Source organism: Talpa occidentalis, unplaced genomic scaffold (assembly GCF_014898055.3).
Source record: "Talpa occidentalis isolate TD23 unplaced genomic scaffold, MPIMG_talOcc4v2.1 talOcc4.7, whole genome shotgun sequence".
NCBI classification, from domain to species: Eukaryota; Metazoa; Chordata; class Mammalia; order Eulipotyphla; family Talpidae; genus Talpa; species Talpa occidentalis.
Window position 1 is genome coordinate 38,323,527 of NW_023605083.1, and position 19,479 is coordinate 38,343,005.

The 19,479-nt window shown below is 48.1% G+C and overlaps 2 protein-coding genes and 1 long non-coding RNA gene across 18 annotated transcripts in view; 1 reads left to right on the plus strand and 2 right to left on the minus strand.

The window, feature by feature from the left end:
• Positions 1–414: 414 nt before the first annotated feature.
• On the minus strand, positions 415–13,976 carry CUNH9orf24 (chromosome unknown C9orf24 homolog). Of its 6 annotated transcripts, none has more exons than XM_037491407.2 (7): positions 13,667–13,974; positions 5,580–5,721; positions 3,635–3,753; positions 2,646–2,721; positions 2,204–2,432; positions 1,037–1,123; positions 415–595 (listed from the first exon to the last, which is right to left on the minus strand). In XM_037491407.2, the coding sequence occupies exons 1-7, from the start codon at positions 13,799–13,801 to the stop codon at positions 490–492; spliced, it is 894 nt and encodes a 297-aa protein (XP_037347304.1). In that variant the 5' UTR covers positions 13,802–13,974; the 3' UTR covers positions 415–489. The 6 variants fall into 6 exon arrangements, with proteins under 6 accessions (XP_037347304.1, XP_037347305.1, XP_037347308.1 ...); XM_037491408.2 differs by having other exon boundaries at positions 3,635–3,750; positions 13,667–13,973; XM_037491411.2 differs by lacking the exon at positions 13,667–13,974 and adding an exon at positions 6,646–6,852.
• A 10-nt stretch (positions 13,977–13,986) lies between these two features.
• Positions 13,987–19,479, minus strand: part of FAM219A (family with sequence similarity 219 member A) — a 49,949-nt gene continuing 44,456 nt past the window's right edge. For 6 of the 11 annotated variants that reach the window (XM_037491417.2, XM_037491419.2, XM_037491423.2 and 3 more), the window contains 4 exons: positions 18,491–18,593; positions 18,174–18,254; positions 17,523–17,577; positions 13,987–17,080 (listed from right to left, as the gene is read on the minus strand). In XM_037491417.2, coding sequence (XP_037347314.1) covers positions 16,922–17,080; positions 17,523–17,577; positions 18,174–18,254; positions 18,491–18,593 — 398 coding nt within the window. In that variant the 3' untranslated portion in view covers positions 13,987–16,921. The remainder of the gene's footprint in view (positions 17,081–17,522; positions 17,578–18,173; positions 18,255–18,490; positions 18,594–19,479) is intronic. The other 5 variants (XM_037491421.2, XM_037491424.2, XM_037491418.2 and 2 more) reach the window with 1 other exon arrangement.
• On the plus strand, positions 14,007–17,722 carry LOC119230366 (uncharacterized). The gene is made up of 4 exons (XR_005121743.1): positions 14,007–14,234; positions 14,588–14,858; positions 16,289–16,409; positions 17,436–17,722. It is a non-coding gene; the product is annotated as an uncharacterized LOC119230366 (long non-coding RNA).

Genomic DNA, 19,479 nt, shown 5'->3' on the forward strand with positions numbered 1-19,479 from the left:
AGGCAGCAAGGGGGTTTGCATAGGCTTCCAGGTGGAAGGCTTTGATGGAGACTCTGGGAGCGAGATCAAGAGCTCAGGGTATAGGAACAGAGCTCCAATTGCAGAATGGAGGATTCTGGGTCCACTGAGATGTGGGGGTGATGTGGGGGGCACCTAGGATTGGAGGTTTCTGAAGAAATGTGAGCTGGAGGGCCTTTCTGAGGTGGGAGGTAAATGGGCCCTGAGGTGGCAGGGAGGACACCAACTGCATACAGGGCTACTGTCACGGAAGATACTCAAGGCCACCTAAAGGAAGCACTGAGGTGATGAGGGTGGGGAGGGCTCAGCGCAGGATGACTTTTGAGAAACTGAATCTCAGTTGAGGGGCTTGGCAGAGGTCTGAGTGGCTGATTCCTTGCTGCCAGATCCTGCTGGGTAAGGACACAGCGGGTAAGGCAGCCTTTGGGGTGAAGTTTATTTATTGCTCAGCCCCCTTGGCCCCGCCAGGCTCTAATAGCAGTGGTAGTCAGGATAGGTCTCAGACACAAACTCAGGGTGGACGACATAGTTGTTTCTCTGGGGGCCACCGGTCTTCTTGAAATGACTTGTGTCCCATCTGTGGGGAAAGATGGGTCAACCTTTTTGGACTCTTATACATCTGGTTCCACTTTTCAATGATAACCTTATCCCAACACTTTGCCCCCTAATACTGACCCTAGGCTTCCAACACTGACCTCAAGTTCTGCTCTTAAATTTCTCATTCCCAATATTAACTGCTTAACATTATCTTCTTAAACTTCACTTCAAGACCTGAACCTAATGCCCTGATACCATGAATTTAACCCCCAATGCCTACCTGCAACACCTCAATGCTGGTGTCCCAAGCCCCTCAAAGGGGCCACCATTTCTTTCCAGCTTTGACTTCCCCATGGCACTAGTGCCCCCTGGTGTCATCTTCCAGTCAGTGCACCATGGGGAACAGTGCACTGTTCCCAGCGTGTGTGGTCACTTCTGCACCAAGGGAACAGCCTCCCTTGTGCGTGTGCCCCAGACTTACCTAAGGTTCGGACACGGGTAGTATGACGGCGGGGGAGGTATAACAGCACACTGCATTCCGGGCCGGTACTCGCAGGGTGCTAGACACCTGGAAGAGTAAAACGATGGCCAGGGAGGGGATGGGCCTTAAGATTTCTCCTTACTATCCCCAACCCAGGCCAAGACTAGGGGTAGCGCTCAGGCGTCAGTCCTAAAACTCAGAGAACCTCTGCTCGTGCCTTTCAGCCCTTCCAAGCACTGCCTCTGGCAAGAGGCCAGAAAGTCCTCCTCCAGTCAAATCCTTGTTTCCCGTTCCCAGACAGGGCCATGGAGCAAACTGGAGGGTCAGACTTCAGTGGCCCAGGACTTGGGAGCCCCCAGCTCCTCAGCACGAGACAGCAATTACAACAGAATTATAGTTTCTGAGGCTCAGGCACTTTCACTTTCCCCCATACCCTTGTGAAGACTAAAACCCAGTCTCCTGCAGTGAGTCCTGCTCTCTTGGCCTGGGGGGGGGGCGGGGGCAGAAGGGGGGAGGGGCAGAGCAGGGGTGGGGGGTCAGCATGAATGGTGCATCCCCCAACATGAATGCACAGCTCTTCAGACTGCTGTGGGCGTTTGGGATCTCCCTGGCTGGCTCGGGAGAAGGCTGTGACCGTCCCCCGTCCCCTGGCTGTCTGCCTCTGCAAGCCGTCCGCGCCCCAAAGTGACACGGACCCTTCTGGTAATTCGGTGACCTTCCTTGCTCACTTAGCCCCTGACAGTGACCCTGCCCATGACGGACGGTGACCCGAGGCCAGGGAAGAGAGGCCATATTTCTGAGGGCTCCAGACCCCTAGGCTGGGATCTGCATCTGCAGGGCCGGGCGTCCAGGTGTCCAGGTGAGGGGAGTGGCCCGTGGCCTCGGGAAAGCGGTGCTACCGGTGTGGGGTGTCTTCCTCCACCTCTCCCCTCCCCCCGCGGCCGGGCCTTCAGGAGATCCCGAAGCAAGCCGGGGTGCTCTTGCTCCCAGCTGGGGAGGGACAGTGTGGGTAGCTCGAGGGGACCTTCGCGCAGGCCGCGGCTGTCACCCCGAGGCCCAGGGGCGGGACCGGGCGGGACCGCAAAGGGGCCTGACAGATCTGAGGCCTCCGGGCGGGGCCGAGCTAGAAAGGGGGGCGTGTGGCCTCTGGGGACGCAGCCCGCGAACCTTACAGACGGCTGTGCGCACAAGGCCCGCTGGCGCTCGGCGCAGGGAGCCCCGGAGACGCAGTAGTCCATCCCGCGCAGGCAGTAGTGGCGGCCCGAGCAAGGGCTCACATAGCCCCGGCAGGGCAGGCGCCCCTGCAGGGGGTCCAGGCACCCGCAGCGGGGCGGGATCTGCGGCAGCTGCTGCCGTCGTGTCAGCGAGTTGAGCACCTTCACCACCACGTCGCGCTCTGCGCCCGCACACCCCGAGTCCGCGAGAGCCAGAAGCCCAGGAAGGGGAAGAGGCAGGGGCAGAGGCAGAAAGAGATGAAGACAAAAACAGGGACAGGTGGAGACAGGGTGACCTTCTTTTAGGGCCCTTGGCCTCGTCCCCAGCCCCCAGGATGCCCACCCGCTGTCCTGCTGGTCTCCTCCTGCCCCCACCCCCAGCAGCAGCACCCTACCGTAGGCATTGAGTCGCTCCGGTTTAGGAGGACACTCCAAGGGCATCCCTCCAAGTGCCGTCTCCATTCCCGCCTCCTGGAAGTGGCACACAGGCTAAGTCAGCTCTGACCCCAAGAGTTTCTTGTTGGGGGGAGCCTCTTAGGACACCCAGACTAGTCCCGTGCAGTGCCGGCTCCCCACCCTCCAGAGGCTCTGCTTCTCTCCCTCTCTCAGGCTCTGGGGGTTTGGTGTTGGGCTCCTCCGCCTACCAGAGGAGGGTGGGCGGGAAGTGGGCCAGGTCTGTCCAGTCACCTGTCTCTTCACAGCCCCACAGGGTCTCAGCGTTTCCCTTTGACTTTACCCCTCCTCTGTCTAGCTGGCTCGTGCAGCTGTGTCTCCTGTCCCTCCAATAGGGCATTTTCAGTGTTGCATTGTTGCCTGCCCATTAGAAGTTACCTGGGGAACTTGTGAAAAATTCTTATTCTTGAGGAAATTCTGATGCAGCAGTTCAGTCAACCCGAGGTCAACTGTGAGCCTAGAGTTAAGACCCAGCTCTGGTCTCAGATCTTCTCACATTTCTTCTTCCCTCCTGCGCCAGTCTTTTCTACCTCGTTATACGAATTTCCTCTATCTGGACTGCCCCTGAGTGGTCTTGTTCTTCCCTGTTTTGTCCTTGCTTACATCACAAAGGAGGGGGTGATCAGCCCTATCACTCACCTATCACTCACTGATTCCGTGGCCAGACCATGTGGGAAGGGCCGGGTGGCAAACTTCGGGGAGGTAGTAGGTCAAGGAATACACATTAGCCATGTCTCCACAGGGCCTGGGCAGAGATTGGGGCCCAGGGGACCTAGGGACGCAGCACAGTTCCATTCCTGGGCTCCCTTATCTCCTTGCAAATACAACCCCTAGACTCACAGAGCTCTGGAGTTGGTGAGAAAGGGATAGTGAGTACCAGTCACCATGGTCCGGGAGGCAGAGGGAGGTATACTGTGGGCACAGTCGCTACCTTAGGCAGCCGGGGAAGGCATGTGATGTATTTGTTGTCCCAGCCGTTGCAGTAGTAAGGTTCTGTTCTCCATGCGTTATACTGGTCACTGCACAGGTAGTTTGGGTTGCACCTATCTGCTTGATCATATGGGTGGAGATGAAGACAGTGTTACTCCTTGCGCCACCCCAGGGTATGTGACCATCTAGATGTTTCTCCTTTGATGTCCAGCACAAAACCGGACTCCCACTGATGCCTTGCAGACCAGTCAGGCCCAGGCTGGCCCCACACTTATCTAGACACTTAGATACAGCCCATTACCCTCCTTCAATAAGCTTCTGAGTGGCAGGATATTTAGATCACTTTTTATCCTGGCACCACCACCTTGGACTCTGCCAACCTAGAAATGGGACATCTGCCCAAGGCCTCCTTCGCTCTTGTCTTCCATAGCTAGGCTCAAATGTGTGCTTATTCTGCCTCCTTAAAAACACTTGAATCTGTTCTCCTTCCCATTATCCCATGCTCTTACCACTATAGCTCTGAAATGTCGTATCCCAGAGATGACATAATATCATGGTTAACAAAATGGATGCTAATGTTGGGCCACAAGCGTAATCTTGACTGGGTAAAATAATTTCACTGTATCTCAGTTTGCTCAATTTTAAAATGATTGTAATAGTACTAGCTACCTCATAAGCATGTTGTGATATAAATGAGTTAAATGAGTTTAAATGAGTTAATATACGCCAAACACTTAGAACAATACCTGGCATCGTGTGTGTGTGTGTGTGTGTGTGTGTGTGTGTGTGTGTGTGTGTGTAAAATTTACCCTACTGATCTTCCTGCCTCGTCTTTGAAATCCCACAATCCAATCTCTACATAGAAATTGTGGTACTTTTTCACAAATGAAAATATGACCAAAAGTATTTCCCTGCTAAAACCCTCCAAAGCTTCACCTACACAGTTACCTAAGTTTGTCCTACTAGGCCCTCCATGACCCGCTCCCTCACCATCTGAAAGAATAGGTTAAGAGAGGTTAGAAAAGGAAACCTAGGGGCCTGGAGAAGAGCAGGGGTATGTTTGTGTGGAGTAGGGTATTGGGATTTGGAGTTACGAGTTGGTGGGTTGCACATATAAAATTTGAGGCATTTGGGAACATTCAGGTAAAGATGACAATCATCAGATAAAGGAGAGGGGAATTCTGCTAGGGCTCCCTCTAGAGGTCGAGGCTAGAATGAAAAGGTTTGGAGTTGTCAGTAATTAGAGCTATGGGTTAGATAAAATCGTCTCAGGAGAGGAGTCAGAATAGAAGGGGTCTCAGATCAGCACCCTGAGGAGCTCCGTGTTTCTAGAGCATGTGGACAAGAGACCCAGGAGACAGAGACATCACAGAAGTGGAGGAAGGAAGGAGTTTCAGGAGGTGGCGTGGTCAGAGAATGAAATGTAAAAGATGGACGAGTCCTGTGGATTTGGTGATTAGAGTCACACAGAATCATTTTAGTGTCTGAGTGTGAGTGTAGGAGAGGCAGGGCCCCAGTTTCAATTGAATGCAGGTTTATTTTATCACCGATCAATTCAACAAATACTTATGAATTCTGTCACTATCCTAGATGGAGGCGCACAGCTGTGAATCAGACAAGACTCTGCTTTTATGGCAGGTGCAGTGGGGCAGATTAGATACACCTACCAAATGAGAAGATAGTTTCTCCTAAAATGCAAGGAAGAGTGGGGAATGAGAGAGAGGATAGACTATGTTTCTGAGACTCTTGACTGTGAAGGAGAGGAGCAGGAGAGAGTTTTTAGACTAAAGAGTTGAGAGAAATGCGGTGTGGTGGGACAGAGGGATGCAGGAGAGGTAAAGGATCAGGATGAGGGGCGAGGTCAGGAACCAAGTTGGGGTCAGATGGAGGGTTGCTATTGGAAATTACTGAATGGGGTCAGAGCTGGGTGAGTGGTAAGGCCCTACCTGGTTGAGAGAGCCAGTATTTCTCAGGCAGGTATGGGTGGCCTGGCAGGGAACTCTTATAGCTGTAGTCCTGCACAGCACATTTGAGCATCTTCTGCAGGGCTTCGGGATCCACGTGGCGCTGCATGGTCTGAGAAAGTCCCTGGGCAAGGAAAGAGGGGGAAAATGGCCAGATGCATGGAGGCCCCAGCCTCGGGATCCTACTGGACCAGGCCCTGTTGAGAAAGAGGCTCTCCATATCGCCCCTCTCTATGCCAGAAGGACCGCTTGACCAGCCTTATTTCCCTCTGTCAAGTCTTTTTTGCTTGAATCACTCTCTTTTCCTTTCTTTCCATCCAAGGCTAGGGCTTAGAGCCAGGCATTGGCCTTTAGAGTGATTTTCTGTTGGCATTTCTGTTTCTTCCTTGACTGGGAGTTCTAAGTGCAGAGCTAAAAGCTATGTACAGAGTTGGGTGTTCCTGTTATCATTCTCCCAGGTTGTGTGCTGCCAGCAAGCAGGTCCTGGGTCCCTCAGCCGACCCCTGGTACAGTCTGGAGCCTCAGGAAAAGCTGGCTGCCCTGGGAGCAGCTACCTTATACAGGTGTTTTTGGACAGGCAGGGTTCTCTGGGAATCTGGCACCTTGAAGGAGATGAAGGATAGGGCTGGGAGGGGCACCTACTTCATAAAATCTAGTTCCCTGACTCCAACCTGCCCCTGATTCTGCTGTGGTTCTGATTCTGACGCCATTATTTTTTTTTTAAGATTTATTTATTTATACAAGCACTGGGTACAGTCAGAAGCGCGGGAGGGTGAGAGAATTCACCAGAGCCAGAGCAGGGAGCAGAGCAGGCAGAAGGACCGAGGTCCACTGCTGAGGGGAGCAGCGGGCGCCAGGAGGGGTCTGCGCGCCATGTGGGACCCTCCTCCGGTGGCCGGGGAGCAGCAGGGGATCGAACTGGCGCTGCAGAGGCTGCGGGCAGCTTCGCAACCCAGCGCTCAACCGCTACGCCACCGGGGAGGCCCTGACGCCATTATTACCCTTGGCCCTCAGGCTCACTTTGCCCTGGTCCTCACACTACACTAACCTGTTGTTGTTTTGTTTTTGTCTTGGTTTAAGTCCTGGGACCCTCTGCTTCTTGGATTTTACCTCACTTATCCCATCACCCTTTGTTGGGCTAGATCTGTGGAAACCCAAAGCAAGGCCTCCTTGGGGGCCCCCTTGTTCTCAGCTGAGCAGAATGCCAAGTTACTGTGGACCCACAGATGTCTGCAGACAGCTGATGTGAACAGGCAGCCAGGTCATAAAGGTGGGGCATCCAACAGTCAGTCACCAGAAAGAACTTCCTCATAGTGGGCAGTGAGGTGTTGGGATGGTGACACTGCACACCCAGCTTTCCTCTTTATGATCCAAAGAACAGAGACTTTTCTTGGTCAGGGTTGATATCTTGTTGCTCCTAGTGTCTCTGCAGCCCCGAAAATACCTCAGCTGAGGGAGTCCTTGGGTCTCCTATGCTCAGCTGAGTTTCTGTTCTGCCGATAGATTCTGCACAGTCATCCTCTCTGTGGGTGGAGGGGCCCCGTGACTTGGCACTTGGCTGAGCTTTATACACACACATATAGACAAACTCATAGATCTGTGCACCCAGATACACTCATAGACACACACACAGATGTACTTTTTAATCATACACTTACATAGAGATACAAAAGAGTCGTTTATAATGCACAGGCATTAACTTTTCCTCAGACATCTGAAATCTTCGTCTGCTCATGTTTATAAATGGGAGACTAAAAAAGCTTATTGGAGGATCTGAGTTGCAGGGGGACTTTGTGAACCATGAATATCACTGTCAGATGATCTGACTGGCCTACTTTTTTCAAACTCTGTCCGCATCTTTCCTCTTGAACTAACCACATCCTTTGGAAGACACTCCTTCGATCTTCAGCCTGCTGGTAGTGACCCAACAGCGAATGTTCTGAGAACTTGGTGGGGGAGAAAGCTGCTGGGGGGGGTTAGCGTTCAGTATAAGGAGCTTCACCTGTTTTCAATGTGGTGTCCTGTCTTCAACTAGGTTTGGTATCCCCAATCCTGAGATCCTTGCCAAAACACAAGCCTAACTTTTGCAGAGATGGGGTAGGCAGTCACTGTTTGGCCTGAGATAGAAGAGATTAGTGGGTTTAAATGCTTCTTAAAGAGCTTTCAAATCATTCTTATATTAGCTTTGGGCCTGTCCCATCTTCAGTTCCAGAGAAGTCTAGTATTACCAATCCTGAGCCTTCTAAATTTTCTGTGGTTTTAAGTTGAATGATGTCTTAGATTTTTCCACTGCTGGGTTTGAATGTTGCTTTCTCAGATTGCTGTCACTTACTATTTATCTATCATACTCTCTTGCTGTTAAAATCTTGTTGACATGGTCCCTTGTTATTCCTGTGACCTTTTGTCTTAAATATCCATTTACTGTAGTTTTAGAGGGGTTTCAGGAGTGAGTCAAACACACGTGTTCAATTTTAAGCCAGCGAAATATAGTTTTTTATATTTTTTTTATACTTCTCCTTTGTCAATTGTATGTTGCAAATATCTTCTTTCAGACTGTGACTTGTATTTTCATTTTCTTTATGGTGTCTTTGATGAACAGAACTTTTTAATTTTAACATAGCTGAATTGATCAGTCTCTCTTTTATGTAGTGTTTTTGTGACTGGTGCAGGAAATCCATCCATACCTTCAGATAATGGAGATGCTGTCCTATGTTTTCTTCTAAAAGCTATAGAAATTTACTTCCCATATTTAAGTCTTTAATCTGTCAGGAATTGCTTTTGGAGTTAGGGATCAACTTTGTTTTAATCCATATGGATAACCAATTATTCCACTGAGTAGTCTGTGTGTCTGCACAGATTTATAATGCCATCCTAGGCCTGATACATCTTTTTCCATAGCTTTAGTTTTAATCATCTCTGTTATGTATTTAATCATCTGTTATGTATTATCAAATAAATGTGATTCCATTTCTGATCTATTTTGTTCCATTAGTCTGTTTTTCTATTACTACAGTAATACAGGCTTTCTGAATTTCTATAGCTTTGTAATAATATTAATATTTGATAGGGAAAATCCCCTTATCCTTCAGATGTTTTAGCTATTTCTTGGAGTTCTATTCCCCTCTATAAATTTTTGAAATATATTTTTTAAGTATTCAAACTTTCACAGTACTTGTGGAGTACAATACATAGTCCATAGTACTTAGTTTTGCGTGCATTATTAGATTTATTTCTACTTCTATTTTTGTTGCTGGAATGATAGGTATATTTTAAATTATGCTTCTTAAATATTTGTTGTTGATGTAAAGAAATATGATTGGCTTTTTATATCATATTCATCTGATTTTCTATATTCTCTTATTTTAACAATTTGTAGATTCTATATATACAACTGTGCCATCATTTATCTTTTCTTTTCTCTGTGTCCTGGATAAGACCTCGTGTACAATGTTGAGTAGAAATAGTCATGTGCATTAAAAAAGATGCTCCTAGGGTCTCCCTGGTGGTGCAAGGGGTTAGGATGCAACCTATGTAGCTATCTGCAGCCACTGCAGCATGAGTTCGATCCCCGGCCAGGGAGCAACCCCCATGGCGCAGCAGACCTCTCCTGACTCACCTGCTGCTCCGCTCAGCGGTGTGTTTCGGTCAATCTGCCTGCTCCGTTCCCCGTTCTGTCTCTGGTGGATCCTCCCACTCCCCATGCCCCTGACCTTTGCCCCAGTTCCTGTATGCATAAATCTTTAAAAAAAAATGCTCCTAACATTTAATAATCAGAATGATGTTGGTTGTATTCTTTTGGTTTATATTCTTTATCAGGCTAAAGAAAGTTTCTGGTTTATGTTTGCTAAGTTTTTCTTTTTAAATTATGAATGGGTATTGAATTTTAGCAGTTCTATTTATTTTTGCCAATATCTTTGTTATGATATAATTTATGCCATAAAATAAACAAGGATTCTTAGTAAGTTTATCGTTATATACTTGTTACCAAAATTTAGTTTTAGACTATTGCCACCATCCCCCAAAGATCTTTCATACTCACTTTTTTCCTGCATGTTTTGAAATAATCTTGTGGTTTTCTCCTTGAATCTGTTAATGTGATGACATCTATAGATTTTTCTAGTATCTTTTTAGTATCTTTTCAACTTTGTGCTTGATTCATGGTTATGACCTTTCTTTTCATTTAGCTGTCACATTCCTTTCTTGATTCATCTCACCAGAGATTTGTCTGTTTTATGAATCTTACTGAAAAATCAACTTTTGACTGTTACTTATTGAATGTTTGCTTTCTAGTTTAATTGTCGTCATCTGTTTTTCTGTTTTCTTTCCATTTATGTTTCCCCCCAACTTCCTAATTCTCCCCAACTTCTTAAGTTTGATATTCAGCTAATATTTCATCTTTGTTTTTTTTTTAGCTAAGCACTCAGACCTATAGACTTTTCTCTATAACTTTTGTGTACCTCACTGGTTTTGATATGCAGCTTTTCAGTTCTGAGTACTTTTGCATTTGTTTTTTTTATTATACCTATTATTATTTTAATCAAATTTTACTGATTTGCCATTAATTTACATAACTATATAAATACGGGAATACAACTTCACTCCTCAAAATGTGCACATGCTTCACTCACCTGCCACCAAACCCACAATGCCAATACTCTATCACATTACTTCCCCATTCCCTCCCCCAGCCTCCTCCTCTGATAACACTGTATTTTAAGTTCTAAGAATTATTTTTGTTGTGTTTTACCAGTTTTTTGTTTATTTATTTATATTCCACAAATGCATGAAACCATCTAATAATTGTCTTTGACTTTGACTTATTTTCCTTAGCATAATCACCTCAAGATCCAGGGAGTGTCCCAAAAGGCACTATTTCATTTTCTTAAATAGCTGTGTAGTATTCCATAGAGCATCTATACCATGATTTCTTTATCCAGTCATCTGTTGTTGGGCATTTAAGTTGAGTCCATGTCTTGGCTATTGTGAATATTGCTATGAACATAAGGGCATGTAGTATTCTGCATTAGTGCTTCCATATTTGGGGGTTATAGACCTAGTGGTGGTATTGCTGGGTCATATGGTTATTTCCATCTTCAGTTCTTTAAGGAATCTCCATATCATTTTCCACATGAGCTATAGCAATTCACATTCCCACCAAAAGTGGATGAGTTTCTTTTTCTCCACATCCTTGCCAACACTTGTTGTTTCTAGTATTTTTGATATAGGCCATTCACACAGGGGTGAAGTGATAACTATTTACATTTCCCTTATACTAAGTGATTTTTTTTTCATGTGTCTATGGGTCTTCTGAACGTCTTCTTTGGAAAAGTGTCTATTTTTGACCTATTTAGTACTTATGAGGACTTTGCTTATCTTATTGTTATTGAGCTGTAATTTAATGACCTTAAGGTTGGAGACAGTGGTTTATATGATGTCCATCTTTGAATGTCCATCAATTTTTACAGTGTTCTTGAGTGCTTAAATTTGTAGTTGTTTGGTTCAGGGTTCTATTTATGTTCAACAAGTCAAATGTGCTAATTATGTTTTCAAATATTGTAGATCCTTACTCCTTTATTGTCTGCTTGACCTATCAGTAATCAAGGTATGTTAAAATCTAATATGGTGAATTTTGTGAATTTCTCCTTATGGGGTGTTACTAAGTCAATACAAGAATGGTAATATCTTCTTGGTGAATCAAAACTTTGTCATTTAAGTAGTGATCCATCTAAAAATGTGTATGTTTATTAAAGACTCTTATCTATTATTTACTTAGCTTTTTGTTACTGTATCTGTGTCAGATACAATACAGATTTGGATTAGATCATCAAAACCATTACAAGTGACATAGCATAAGGTATTTGTCTTAGGGATTAGATGTTCCACAATTATGGGAATTTGTTAAGAACTCCACAAGGCTGTATATTTTCATTTATCATTGTGTCTATAGTTGCTTTAGGTCAGCTGGCTGGAAGACAGGAAGGAGAGTCCTGCATAAAGTGGGGAAGAACAAGAACAAACTAGAACCCATGTGGACAAATAGAACCTGTATATGTTACATATTTTCCAGTGTGGTGATGTGGGTGTGAGTGGCTTTCAGAAACTGGTGTTGTCCTCCATGGAGTTGCATACACACCTGGCCCAGGGCCTTGAGAAGTTGAAGGAACTTCCACTGGGAGCTGAAGGAGCTGTGGCCAGGTGCTGTCCTATGAAGATATAGTGAACTAGTGAGCCAGCAACAATGTACATAAGCCACCTAGACACATGTGCCTGCTACCTTACAGCAGCCTGCAGAGTGTGAAAATGACTGCTCCTTCGTTTGTGCCTTTCAAATCTATATAAATTTCTCCTGTGGCTACTTAGGGAACCATTTAGAAAAGGGAATTTTGAGAAGTGTAGTCCCAGCAAGATGACAATATGAAACTACAATTGTATATCCTTTCCAGACTATAAGGATCTTGGAACATCTTAACTCTGTCCCCAACCAATTTACGTTTTTCAATATTTTAGTTCTTTAAATTTTATAAATTAAAAATCTGTTGACGTTTGCTTAAATTTATCTCATGTTTACCAATCTCTTAGCTCACCATTCCTTCTTTCAGACTTTCCTTCTATGATCATATTCCTTCCCCAAAGTATGTCCTTTAGAACGTCTTTTATTATAGTTCTGATGGCAATAAACGTATTAGTTGTTTGCCTATAAATGTCTTTATCTCTTCTGTTCTTGAAAAGAAGTTGCTTTGAAAACAATGTTTTAAGGTCATCTCTTCAGCCGGTGTGCAGTTTCACTGTGAGGTTTCTTCTGTTTACTTTCTACGTGTGAATTAATTTATTAGTTCTGGAAAACTCAGTCTTTTCAAACAAGGCCTGTCCCCTTTTCTGCTTTATCCTTCTAGGACTCCAGTAAGATGTTTGGGATATTCTCCTCTGTCTTTCATATTGTTTGATGTTTCATATTTTCTACCTTGTCTGTCTCTGCTGCATTCTGGGAAATTTTTCACTTTTTCATTTTAATAATTAAGCTGTGTCTGATCTACTCTTTTCCCATCCACTGAGCTTTTAGTTTTAACAAATGTATTTTTCACTGCTAAAATTTCTATTTAGATTTTTTTTTAACAAACTGGTCTTTTGGAAATACAATCTCTTCTTGCTTGTCCATTTTGGTTTCACATTTTATTTTAAAAATTCATAATTGTTTTGCATTTTTAAATCAGTAATTCCAGTATCTGAAATCTTTGGAGGTTTATATGTTGTTTCTGCTGATTCTGTCCTGTGGTGGTTTGTTTCCTTTTTGTGTTGAAAACATTTGACATTGTCCAACAATGCTGTTTTGTTGGTTTCTCTGCCTTCCTTCCTGTCACTCTGTCTTCTTTCATGGCTCTTCTTTTATCTCCCTGTTAAATACTGATATTCTCCACAGGCTTGTGCTTGGCCATTCTCTTACTCTTCCTTGGCAATCTCATTCACTCCTGTGACTTCTGCTACCATCTATGTCAATATCAAAATCTGTGTCTATAGCTCAAATCTTTTCCCTTTGCTTCAGTAACTCTACCCAACTATCCACCAGACATCTTTTACTGTAAGTCCGTGAACATTTTTGTCACCAAATGAACTCCAAATCTCTTTCTGCTCTGCAATTCTAAGTCTACCATTCCTTCAGTTGTCAGGAGTCATCCTAATCTCTCCCTTCTTTATATGCAGATCTTTATATACCAAGATCTACTTTCATCTTTCCAGCCTCAGCTCAATGTCACCTTGAGAGAGGCCTTTTATGACCTTTTCATCTAAGTAGCTCTCCCTGGTTACATTCCATTTTCATTAGAGCTTTTAGGTAATTCGTAAAACTCTTAGTACTTCTGGATCATTATTCATCTCTCCTCACTGCCTGCCCTGGGTGGAACAGGGAGGCACCATAAATTTCATGTGTAGGCAAATGAGTAAGCTACACAAAAAAGCTACAAATAATTACAAACATATAACTACACATATAATATACAAACAACACACTGCCAGTCATCCAGAGACACACAGTTATACTCTGGTCTGCCCCCCACACTACAGCCTCCACTTACCCGAGTCACAAACTTGTTGGCTTCCCAGGCCCACAGAGGTGGGTCCTTATAGACCTCCTTGATGGAGGTAGGAGCTCTGTAGGAATCAGCATAGGTGCTGATGGGAGTCTTGGTCTTACGGGAAAAGAGAAACATAGTGGGGTCTAGGGGATGCCGTGGCAGGCCCTACCTACTAAGGACTCTTATAAGACATGCGTGAGCACCCGTTCTCCCAGACAGTCTTTAGCCTGGAAGGTGTCCCTAGGTGCTGTGACCCCCTTCTGTGGACAATCTCTCAACTTCCCTCCCCCACAGCCTCCCTGCTCCCACCACACCCCGCTTCCTCCTCCAGGATGGGTACTGCCCATTGTGATATCACTTAGCCCGGAGTGGAGGTCCTACCCCCCGGTCTCTGCCTGCCTCAAGCCTCCAAAGAGCCCAATTTTCAAGAGTCCAGGGAGTCCCTGGAGATGTCTAGGCCAAGCGTTACACTTTGGTGAAGAGACGAAGATCCTGAGGTGTCAAGTGACTCACCTGCAGTCACGCAGCAGATCAGCGGCAGGCCTGGCCCAGGAACCCCCGAGTAGAGGTAGGGTGAAATGTGCTTTCAGAGCATCGATTCTCTCCCTTTCTCAGCCCACTGCCCACACCCAGGTAGGGAGCTGAGGCTGGCTTGTTTGATGCTTTTAATATCATTATTTGTGTTACACGATACATAACCAAGGATGATGGTCAATACTGCGATGGAAATGTTAAAAAAAATATTATACACGGCTCATGTCTTCCACACATCTTCCTGGAAATAAATTAGTGAGCACGGAGAAACCTGGCTGGGTGGCAGCCAGAGCTGAGGGTTGAGGGACTGTTAAGGCAGTATCTACAAGGGGGAAGGTTGGCAGGGGGGTAAGCTAAGGCCTCGATTCCTCTCCTCCAACCTCCCAGACAGGGAAGAAGGGACCACACACTCTCCTTAGACCCAGAAGGTGCTGGGTCTACCTCTCTCTGCCACCTGTCTACTGCCGCAGTCAGAAGCCCTGGCTTGCCAGGGCACTAGGTATGTCCTCTGGGGAGGGAGCTTTTCTCTGGTTCCCTAGGACCAGAGAGGTTGAGCAGTGGGTCAGAGTCACACAGCAAGTCAGCAGCAAAGGCAGCAGTCAAAATGAGCCCTAGTAGGGGCCCTGCCTGGAAAAGAGGAGACACCATGTTCCTAAAGGTGAGTCAAGGAGCCTGGGGTAGTGATGGTAGTGGGAGGCTTGGCTCTGGAGGCGGAAATGCTGACCAGAATGGGAGAAATGGTTTCAGAATGGGCCTTGTGGGCATTGCAAGTGCCTTGTCTGTCTCTGTCTCCCTTTGGCATTTCCTCAACATCTAACCAGGGCTCTTCCACTAGCAGAAGTGGGGGTGGGTTGAAGGCGCTGGGTTGGAGAGCCGCATCCCAACACTTTGGTATTGGCAGCCCCTGGACGTCATGCTCTTCTCACCACTCCCCTTCTAGCACCCACCTTCCAGCACTGGCATCCCAAGAGTATACTGTGGGGGTAGCCTTTACATGCCTGCAGCATGTGAATGGTATATGTGAGAGTGGATGGAAGAGCGGGTGTGGGCTGTCAGCATGGAGGAATGAGGCATGTATAGCCTGGCGCACGGATATGGAATCTGAGGGGCACAGGCCTGAGCAGGCTTAGGATATCTATGCTTTCTTTTCTCTTTATTTGGAGGCAGATCTACATCCCCCAGTGCCAGGGGAGGGCCTTGGTCACATCTTCCCTTTTTTCATCTTTCACTTTTCTGGCACCCCGCCCCTCACCCAGCAACAGCAGCAGAAGGATGCATAGTCTGACTCACAGACCCCGCAAACAGCTACATACACAATAGCTACCCCCGCCCCCGCCATAACACATGCACACACACATACCCACATCCCACTGGAACTTGCCCCTCTCCGCACACGGGCATACATCAGGAGGCCCCTAGTCGTCCTCAAAGGCACACAGAGATTTCCTTACACACCTCCATAGAAATGCCTATGAATAAATTCCTTCATGTTTGAAAGGATCTTAAAAACCATTTCAGCTGCTGCTCGTTTGACAGTTGAGGGAACTAAAGCCAGGAGAAGGCAAGTGGCTTGCTGGAGGCCCCAGGGAGACTTTCAGAGCTCCAACCAGAATCCAGCCTTCTGACTTCCAATCCTGGGCCCTTAGTCCATCACACAAATGTGCCGCCTCTCACAGTTAACAGACCACACAGTCATAATCCCGCCGTGGACACATGTCTATAACCGGAATAGACATCTGGAGAGACAGGCCCAATGCAGAGACACAGACACACTCCGTGACAGCCTGAGGCATGCACACCTGCCCGGCTCTCTACCACACAACATGCAGTCACTGCAGTTTCCTAAGCTTGCTTCTGGGAAGTGGCCTCCAGGATCTTGGGCCGGAGGGAGATGAGAATGGGGGCATTTGAGGTCAGCCTTACCTCCTGCTTCCAGCCTGGGACAGAGACCAATGAACAGAAGCAGGTGGGGAGGGGGTGGAGGCAGGAAGGGAGTTGCATTGGTTGGGGTGGTGAGGACAGACTGACTATACTACCCCGAATTATGGCCAGTCTCTGAGGCCAGCCTTTCCCTCCCCTGAAACCCAGAGGGACTAATGGAGCAAAACAAGGAAGAGGAAGGAGGCAGTGATCTGATGGAGGTGGGGATTCCAGCTGGGCAGCTTTGCCAGGCTTCCCGTCTGGAGCTGAAGGGGGAAAATGCAAATAGGTACATGGGCCGGCAGGGGGCGTGGGGAGGGGGCTCGAGGCGCTGGGCCCTGCCCCACTGCCCTGGGCCTTTCTCCCTCGGAGCCACTCTCCTACTCAGGCTGGGGCTGAGGGTTTCATGGCTTCAATGGGGCAGGGCCAAGCCCTGGCTTTCCGATCCCTCCCCATACTCGTTATGGTTGGCCTCCCTGCCATCCAGTCCTGGACTGGACTGCAGCTTTGGGGAAGGGGGGGGGGGCTGGGTGAGGTCCCCCAAGTAACTGAACAAACAACCCCCACCCTGCCTCAGCGCCCCCGGGGTGGAGAGAGACCCCGTTTTGGTTTCTCCGGCTCCATGAACACACAGAGGTACACGTCCTACCATAGGAGGAAGCAATGACTGTTACGAGGTTGGCGACTTTAGGGGGCACGGGGGCCGGGGGCAGGCGGATGAGCTGGGGAGGGGTCGGCCCCTGCCCGGTCCAACCTGGCCCGTGGTGGCCCTGCCCCGGGCGGCCGCTGCGGCCCCGCCTGCTACTGAATGTGGCAGGCGGTGGAGGACGTGGCCTGGCAGCACATGCAGGTGGGGTTCACGGACTTTGGGGGGATGAGGTCCAGGTCCTCGTCGTCAGGGATCTCATCTAACCGGTAGCCGTCCTTCAGCAGCTGGATGTTCAAATCTTGGTTGATCTGCTGTAGACAAAGGGGAGGGAGGTCAGGCTCAGGGCCACCAGCTCCCAGTTCCAGGCCATCCCAGGCTCTCCGTGGCCCCAGACGTCCATCCTACTAGGTTCAGGCCTCAGGTCTGGCCTTATTTCCACACAGGGAGATCCTTGTCAGGGCCCTCCCCACTGCAGGTCCCACCCCTTCTAAGCTCCTGCTTTCATCCTGGTTCCTATTTCTGGCCCCCATTAGGCGTAGCCTGTATTTCAGGGCCCATTCTATTTATTCCCTCTCTGAAGGTCACCTCATTTTCCAAACTTGATCCTATTCCAGACCTTGCCTGCACAGGGGCTCCCCCCCTAGCTTTGCCCTTTGCCTCCCGCAGGTGTGATTTGGCCTTGGTCCTACTCTTCTCCTACACGGAGCTGGTCCTGCTCAGGTGCATCTACGGTGGGAAGGGGTAGGGCCTCACCTCAGCAGAGGAGTAGCCAGAGGAGGAATATCTGGACATGTCAAAGTCATCATCGCTGGCGGTGGAAGAAAGAAGATGGAGAGGAAGTGACTCCCGGAAATTAAATAGAAAACTCCTTGCACCCACCTCCCCTCAACTCAGTCAATACCCTACCCCTTCCCCATGGTTCCAAATAAAAGTACAAAGTCTCTAAATAAAAACTGCTCACTGTGCTAATGCTGTTTTAAGACAGGTTCCCTAGCCCTACCCTTCTGAACAAGTAGCCACTCCCCTCCCCTTTTATCCTAGGCTCAGATCACCCTGGTTTGTTGGATTTTCTCAAAGTCCAGGTCTAGGTAGGTATATTCCCAGCAGTATAGGGCTTCACCCTTAGTGGGTGGGGGAAGTTAGCCTTAGGCTGAGACAGTATTAGACAGCCCCATACTAGGGGCAGTCATCAGATCAGCTGTCCCAGGAGAGCAGCAGACAGCACCCTTTTCCTCTCTGTTCTCCCCACTTCCATCCCCTAGGGGATTCACCCCTGGTCAGCTCCTGGCTGTCTGAAAAACACCCCAATTCTGATAATACAGCAGCTATGGCCTGCACAGCCCCCTTGTGTGTTCACATCGGTTCCTTTTGCCTGCCTGGCTGCCCCCACATCCCCGTACACACCTGTCCGTGTCAAGGGCTACCAGTGGCTTCTCGTCTGGGCTCTGGTCAAGCGAGGAGTAGCCTTTATTAGGGACGACCAGCCTGGTGGAGAATTTTGGGGATTGGATTGGCAACTGGAGAACACAAACCTGATGAGGAACTGGGTTGGGCTCTATACCACCACTCCCCACCCCCACCAAGGGTCCTGTTGAAACTCTCTCCTCTGAGAGAGGAGTTGGGCCTGAGGAGGGAGGGAGGTGGAGGAGGCTCAGGACTAGCAGAGATAGGTGCTGGTTGGCAGGGTCCAGGTGGGGTAGGGCAGAGGGTCTTTCTTCTACCTTGTCCGGGCCATGACATTGTTCTTCTTGGGTTGCTGGTTGACAGGGCTACCCATGCTGCCATTCTTCAGGGAGCCCTTCCGGGCCAGCTCCCGCTGCTTCTCTGCAGGGGAACATGGGAAGGAAGCTGTGTCCTGCCCCTGGGACCACCCTACCTTATTGATCCAGGTAGCCTGGCTGGGTTTCCATCGTGAAAATCTCACTTCTCTAGAAACTGAGGAATGAATCCCCACCCCAGGCCCTGCTGTTTGGTGGAGGTAGTACTTGGCCCTGCACAACCTGAGGCAGATAGTGAGGGGAGAAGGGAGGAGGCTAGGCTGAAGCTTAGCTTCCAGGAACTACATTCCTATGTGGGGTCAATTAGTATGTGCTTGATGCCAGAGAAAGGCTAGGGCAAGAGAGATGGAATAGAAGGACAGAGTAGTCAGAAGGGCTCCCTGGATATAACACTGGAGAGAGGAGGGCATTCTAGAAAGGAGGGATAGTGTAAACAAAATGCATTCAGAGTGGATCTGGATGGGATGGAGGGGTAAATTAAAGGTGGAGGAAGATCAGGTTGGAAGAGTAGGACCCCAAAATTTTATTTATTCCATAAACATCTGTCACCAATCATGTCTCAGGTCTTGTGCTAGGGGGTTGGGGGCTTCCTTTGATTACAAACTCAGAGCATGAAGGCTCTGAATGCCAGAATTAATGCCGAAGGAAAAGGTGCCACTGACAGAATGGGGCTGGTAGGGTAGAGGGCAGGAGGCTGGGGGATACTCTGGCTATTGCCTCCTCTCTCAGTCTCTGAATCCTCTGAGGCTCCAGTGTCTACTGGGATCAAGAGGCTGGCCAGCAGATGGCCCGCTGCCTGGTGTGTGGTACTGTTACCAGTAGCCATAGCTGCCTGGGTCTAGAAGGAGGCTTTCCTACTCATCTTAAGCACAGCCCACGTATAGGAAAATGGACCACTGAGAGGAGAGGAATTCTAGGGTAAGGTGCTCATA

Coding starts and splice junctions, on each gene's coding strand:
- CUNH9orf24 (XM_037491407.2), bottom strand. CDS start 13,801: ATGTTTCTCTTTTCCCGTAAGACCAAGACTCCCATCAGCACCTATGCT. Junction 5,722..13,666: donor CCAACAAGTTTGTGACTCGG/GTAAGTGGAGGC, acceptor TTCCTTGCCCAG/GGACTTTCTCAGACCATGCA. Junction 1,124..2,203: donor TGCGCACAGCCGTCTGTAAG/GTTCGCGGGCTG, acceptor TTACTCTTCCAG/GTGTCTAGCACCCTGCGAGT.